The sequence below is a fragment of the Buceros rhinoceros genome, unplaced genomic scaffold (genome assembly GCF_000710305.1).
Source record: "Buceros rhinoceros silvestris isolate BGI_N320 unplaced genomic scaffold, ASM71030v1 scaffold9011, whole genome shotgun sequence".
NCBI classification, from domain to species: domain Eukaryota; kingdom Metazoa; phylum Chordata; class Aves; order Bucerotiformes; family Bucerotidae; genus Buceros; species Buceros rhinoceros.
The window spans coordinates 65,070-71,069 of NW_010395924.1; the positions used below are offsets into that span (position 1 = coordinate 65,070).

The window sequence follows — 6,000 nt, forward strand, 5'->3', positions numbered from 1 at the left end:
ACAACCGTGGTTTTTTCATCCTTAAGAAACCAGGCCAAAAATTTGTTTATTTGTAAAAAGCACCCTTAAACTTAAGAGGAAGGAATTTTTGTAACGGATGGATTACATAAAGTAGAACGTTAAAGTGTCCTAAACCATTCCATTAGTGATGCAACGTTTTCATCATAGCAAAGCAAGTTTCTGGACATTGTAGGTATGACTATGCAGTTCACAACCAACTTTGTATACAAACACGTATAGGCATGTGCCTGCGGTACTCTACCAGTCTCAATAATCGAACCAAAATATTTTTCCAAGTTAGACAGTGAAATGATTTGCATGACTAACTACAGTATAAAAAAGCCTCCAGATAGTTACTCTTACTCTTTTATTACTTACTCCATAACTACATACAGAACATACAAATCTTAGGTGAATAACAACTGTTTTCATTCAAGTACATTTCCTCCACTGGTTTTATAAAATAAACTTGAGGAAATAAAAGATGGTTTAAGGCTATAAAAAAAATATTAAAAAAGTCTATCTTGGGTGCCCTACAGCAAGGTCACATACCACTTGGTATGTCTATATTGAACACCTACACCACCTTGTGGGGAAAACCAGAAATAAGTATCTTTAGAAATTCAAACTAATTCTAAAATTGGTTTAAAAACTCATTAAAAACATTTTTCAAAACTGAATTGCACTTAATGGAGGCTGGAGTTCACATAACATAAAAGATCATGAACTACTGAAGAAAAAGGAAGGATTGCAGAATTACCTATCTTTTGTCAATATCAAGACACCAACTTTTTAACCATTTTAGAAGTTGTTGCTAAATAAACCTTCCAGAGAAAACCTTCCAGAGAAAACCTTCCACGTTGTTTTTTACTTAACAACTTCCAAATAAAACAGACAAACCAGATTTTGTATTAAGAGAGAATCTGATATTAAGTTAAATAAAAGACTGAGTGAAAAAATACTTTTGGTAACAAAATCGTATTTATTCTTACCAGAACATCATGCACTAAAGCTTGGTATGTCCAAGTATGATGTAGAGGAGTTGCTAAATCTATGTTTCTGTCAACAAGGACTAATAGGGGCCTTTGGAAGCTGAAAAGATGACACTGTATTAGTACTTCTTTAAACATGTTTAGAACACCCCAGTAACATTCTGAGTGATATCAGCCACCTTCTACATCATATTTCAAGTTAAAAGCCCAACTGCCTACTGCAAAGTTCCTCCAGCCTTCCCCAAAGCATCTGGGGCTGATCACTGCCAGAAATTCCAAGAACCACTGTCTTAGCAATTTTAAAAGGATTATCTTATTTTGTGCTAAGTGAAATTACCAATGCATAAATACTGAGCAGAAGTCAAAACACTAACCAGTAACTAGCCTTTCAGGTATTCACTAGTATCTCATCATGTGGATACACATTTGAGTTCCAAACAACTATTTGACTGGGTAATAGTCAACCTTAATCCCCATTACGAACCTCGAATATAAAATCTCTATCTCAAGGGTTTTTAATTTAATTTTTCTCTTTGTTTGTACATGAAGTCCATAAAGAAGAAATTATGAACTTCTAAGATGCAGTGTGGTAATTCCATCAACACTCAACTTTGTGGAAAAAGAATGCAGACATGCCTAAAAGTCTTGAGTTATGGCTACATGAAAAATCTATCGTGAAGATAGGAAGGCTGTGAATTGACAGAACATTATTGCAACCTTAAGCACATCAACCCTACGGTAAACGTGATGGCTAAATTACAGTGCATTTGAACAGTGTAAAAGCATGTTAATTCCACACAGTTCCTACTGCAGGATGTCCTTGCAGTAAGTATTTTCACGTAGATATGTGATCTGAAGAGCCTTAAGCTACCTGATTCTAAAAAACAAACTAAAGATCTGAAGCCATTTAACTGGTTAAAGGTTCCCATGTTTCCCCTTTCTTGCACTTTCATTCTCTGAGGGTGCTACATTATCAGGAAAAACCTCTAGAGGAAAAACAGCGGTTACAATTCAGTTTCCACAAAAATGAGGGAACTGGTATCTCACAGCTATTCTCTCTCCTAATATCTTTCAATCTCATTCCATTCTGCCACCCTTAATTGGGTTCTGCTCTTAATTTGAGATAAAAACATTGTGTCTATTTTACATCCAAGTGAGGAGCTCACAATTGTTTCCTTCAGCTTCTTTTCATGTATAGTGTAAACTCCTGCAATACATTTTCCTAAGGCAGCCTGTGGAGTATTCAACTATCTGGGGACAATGGTGTACCTGGGAGGTAAGGATCCACAATGTCTCTTCTCACCCCTCTTTCCCCTCAAAGGATTCACGTGGTCATGACTGAAGACTCCTTAACTAATTATCCAAACGGTAGTCCTTAAGCAGGGATATACAGGGATCAGCTGTGAAACTTTTGCTTTTGACAGAACTACAACTGACAACTGATAATGGTGCTTGCAAGTGAGAAAACGGGTATTTATTTCTTTTTAATGGACTAAAGGTTGCTAACAGATATGTTCAGCCATCCAACTGCATATCATGGTCCTGTAAACAGAGTGTATTTGCAGGAGCTTGGTTTTGCTGGGTTTAGAGATTGAAAAAAATTATCTGGTTTGTTAAACAATTTTTGTCTCACTGTCCTAGGCACACTTGATAGCTGTAACAGTTTTCAAACTGGTTATGCTAACAGATTGGGAAACTCCCTTAAAAGTATATAAATTTAATCTAGAATTTGAACCAAATTCTTGTAAATACTGGTTTCAGTACGGTGGTGACTTATCCTAACGACCTATTTCAGACAAGTGAAACATGAAAAATAAAAATACATAGTTAGTACTAACACCATACCTGAACTGGCCAGCTCCAAGTGTGTCACCTGTGAAAAGACTGTTTCTGGCATCTCTTAGATTCTCTCTGAGCTTCTTATCTAATTTCTGAGGGGGAAAAAAACAAAATGGTTTGTAACAAACCAAGGGTTCCCTAACCTCTTTCTACGCTCAACATTTAAAGATCTATTGTGCTGTTTTTGTGGTTTATAAATGTCTTAGCTGCAGGAAGTCTAGGTCACAGCACATGGGAAAGAAAGAAATCTCTTTCATCTATTTTCTCCCTGCAGCACTTATGTCCATATCCAGGACTAAACAGAAGACATTTTCTTTATGTCCGCTAATGCCCTCCCAGGCAATTAGCACCCTCTCCCTAAAGAGCTACATGGAAAATACCAGTAGGAAGCACCAAGAGGGACCCACAGCAGAAGCAGCAAATTGAGCTGTCAGACACTGCCACACAAAGTGCTTCATACAAACGAGTTTGCTCCCGGTAGGAATGCACGCTGAACTGAATGCTTCGCTTTCATCAGTATTAAGGCTTCACTGACAAAGACAGACGTGAAGAAGAACAGACATGAAGCACAGGGACTCCTAATGTAGACAGTGCTGCAGGAATTTTTAATTGTGATTTAGTTTGGTAATTTCACCTCTACTTGATGATCAAGTTCAATGTCAGTTTAGTTTGATACAGTAAAAACGTTCTGTCCTTACAGGGTTTCCCAGTAACATGGATAATAATTTCTTACTAAAACACACAGAAAAACCCAGACCAGACAACACTTTTTAAAGCGTGTAGACATAGCTTAATGGATGTAATTAAAATGCCTGTCAGAAAATCCTGATAAACTCTAGATTAGGAATGATTATTGGTGTTTAAGTTTCTCATCAGCTGATTCCATAATATTACAATTCCTACAGATGAGTTCCATGGAACTGAAATCTGAAAGGAAAAGTCCTGTGTATTTCCTTTCCAGTTTCACTTTCTTCATAAGGAAAAGGACACAATGACACTCGATCTCTGCCTAGTATTGAGAAAAGTAAGTGAAGTGTTAGGAAAGTTTTAAAACAATGATACTTGTTTAGAAAATAGTTTCTTACCACTGCCACCATTTCAGCTGCAGTTCCTCTTGAGCATCTGATTATAGGAATAGCTCCTAATAAAAGATACATTGACTTCTACTTGCATTATAATTTTCAGATTACGTTAGTGTACTTTTCATAAAACAAATTTTTAGTAACATTCAAGATGAAATTTTTCAAGTGAATTATACAAACATATATTAAATTTGTCTCTTGCGATCTTTATCTATAAAAAAATACCATATAGAAATATTAAATCAAGTATTACAAAAGTATTTCGTACAGGAATTTACGGGAAGTATAGTGTACGCTAGAAAGTCTGTTAATGTACTGTGGAGGGGACCAACTATCTCAATACAGAAGCATTAGAAATTAGTTTCAAAAGGATAGAAGCCTCTTGAAAACAGTAAGTGCTGTAACACCACCACCACAACAGTGTATCCATTACAACTCACTGCAGGGTACCGTAATTTTCAAAAGCACATTTTCCATTGGCTTTCAGGTTTCAAAATCTTTGGCTACTGTTTCTCATTTATCCACATTAATATAAAAATTCCAGTGCCATAGAGTTTAAGTGACTGAGTAAAAGAGACTGAATTTGTATCATGTGAATGCCTGAAAGAACTCAACAGGTCCGAGGGAATGTCTTGGACGGACTGCCCCACAGCGATCCCCCGCTCCCCTTGTAGGAACCTCAGACTGACTGATCTCCACGAGAACTTACATTACATGTCATCACTATGAAAAATGTATGAGCTGAGCACCACGAAAACTCACAAAAAGTAAATTTAATTTATCTTCCTATTCCTGGAGTTATTTCAGCTAGATCTTTGCAGGGTTTGTGTGAGGGTTTTTTTTTTTTTCTTCTTTTTCTGTAGGGTTTTGGGTTTTTGAGAGCTACAAATCCAAACTCAAAGCACTACTGATCTTCAATGCAAACCAGGATTTTGTAAATGCACTGAATCCAAGAATGCATTTCAGCATTCTTCTCCCATTGGTACTGAGGACTACGACTCAGCTCCCATGTAGGACAGCCTTTATTGTCTTCTGCAGTGATGTATAGCAATAATTTGAGGAAGTTCAGTAATCTGCTCCACAAACTATTACGATGTCTGTCACAGATCTAACTCTACCTTTCATATGCTATACAAAATCACTAAGCTTCTAGGTATCTCATGGAATAAGGATCTTTTCTAAAAGGAAAAAGTATGGAAAATATGTGAGACCTTGAAAACTTACCAAGTGTAACAAAAAAACAGAAGAGACTATCAACAATAGTGTCCATTATGGTTTCCATTTCTGTGTCCGTTATATCTGGTCGGTTAATGGCTAAAACAGTGTGGAAAAGAGTTAAGAACAGGGTTAAAGAAGTTTATGCCACTTCAGTGGTGAGAAAGCAACGCTCTTCTCATCTAATGGCTGGTAATTTTGTTGCAGAAGAGATCAAATCATGAAATGTCCCTCTTAGCACATCCATTAGTTTTTTCCCCCCTTTTTTCTGAGCAAAATATTTAGAGAACTTAATTATTGCTCACTGTGTAAGGTCAAACACTACACAATCTTTTCCAATTGTCTCTGACAATGCATACTGTAAATTCTGGGTTATGTTAGTATTGCATTATTAAAAACCTCCTAGAAAACCATAGGTCAGGAACAGAAATGGCCATCTACTTGGAAACCATTTTTCAGTTATAAACTCCTCAAGAATTAGTTGTGTAATTTAAAGATTAATTACAGTATGCAGTTATCTATATTTAAAGATTCTAAATCCCTAATGGAGTTTCCTTTCCTTTTTCTTTTCCTTTTTTTTTTGTTTAATAAATGTACTGTCAATCTTTAGGTTAGGGCTAATTCCCAAGTTCCAAAATATTTCTCGCTACAGATAAAAAGATTTCCCTCACATATTTAGGTCAGAAGAAGGGACAAGTAGCAACATTTCTATTAAATCATTAAAAGTGACATGAATATAATAGCCAACAGGAAACATCAAACCTAATCTGATCACAGTCTAAAGTCAAGCACTATCTCAGGACTCATGTCATAAATCCCATCCTCATTTGTTCTATTTTACCTTTAAGAATTACTCACATAATTGCCTTTCT

General features: G+C 36.1%; 1 protein-coding gene across 2 annotated transcripts in view; it reads right to left on the reverse strand.

Moving 5' to 3' along the window:
• SCFD1 (sec1 family domain containing 1) overlaps positions 1 to 6,000 on the reverse strand; it is a 47,089-nt gene that overhangs the window by 33,658 nt on the left and 7,431 nt on the right. For both annotated transcript variants that reach the window (XM_010145709.1, XM_010145710.1), the window contains 4 exons: positions 5,138 to 5,227; positions 3,917 to 3,972; positions 2,838 to 2,923; positions 993 to 1,092 (listed from right to left, as the gene is read on the reverse strand). In XM_010145709.1, coding sequence (XP_010144011.1) covers positions 993 to 1,092; positions 2,838 to 2,923; positions 3,917 to 3,972; positions 5,138 to 5,227 — 332 coding nt within the window. The remainder of the gene's footprint in view (positions 1 to 992; positions 1,093 to 2,837; positions 2,924 to 3,916; positions 3,973 to 5,137; positions 5,228 to 6,000) is intronic.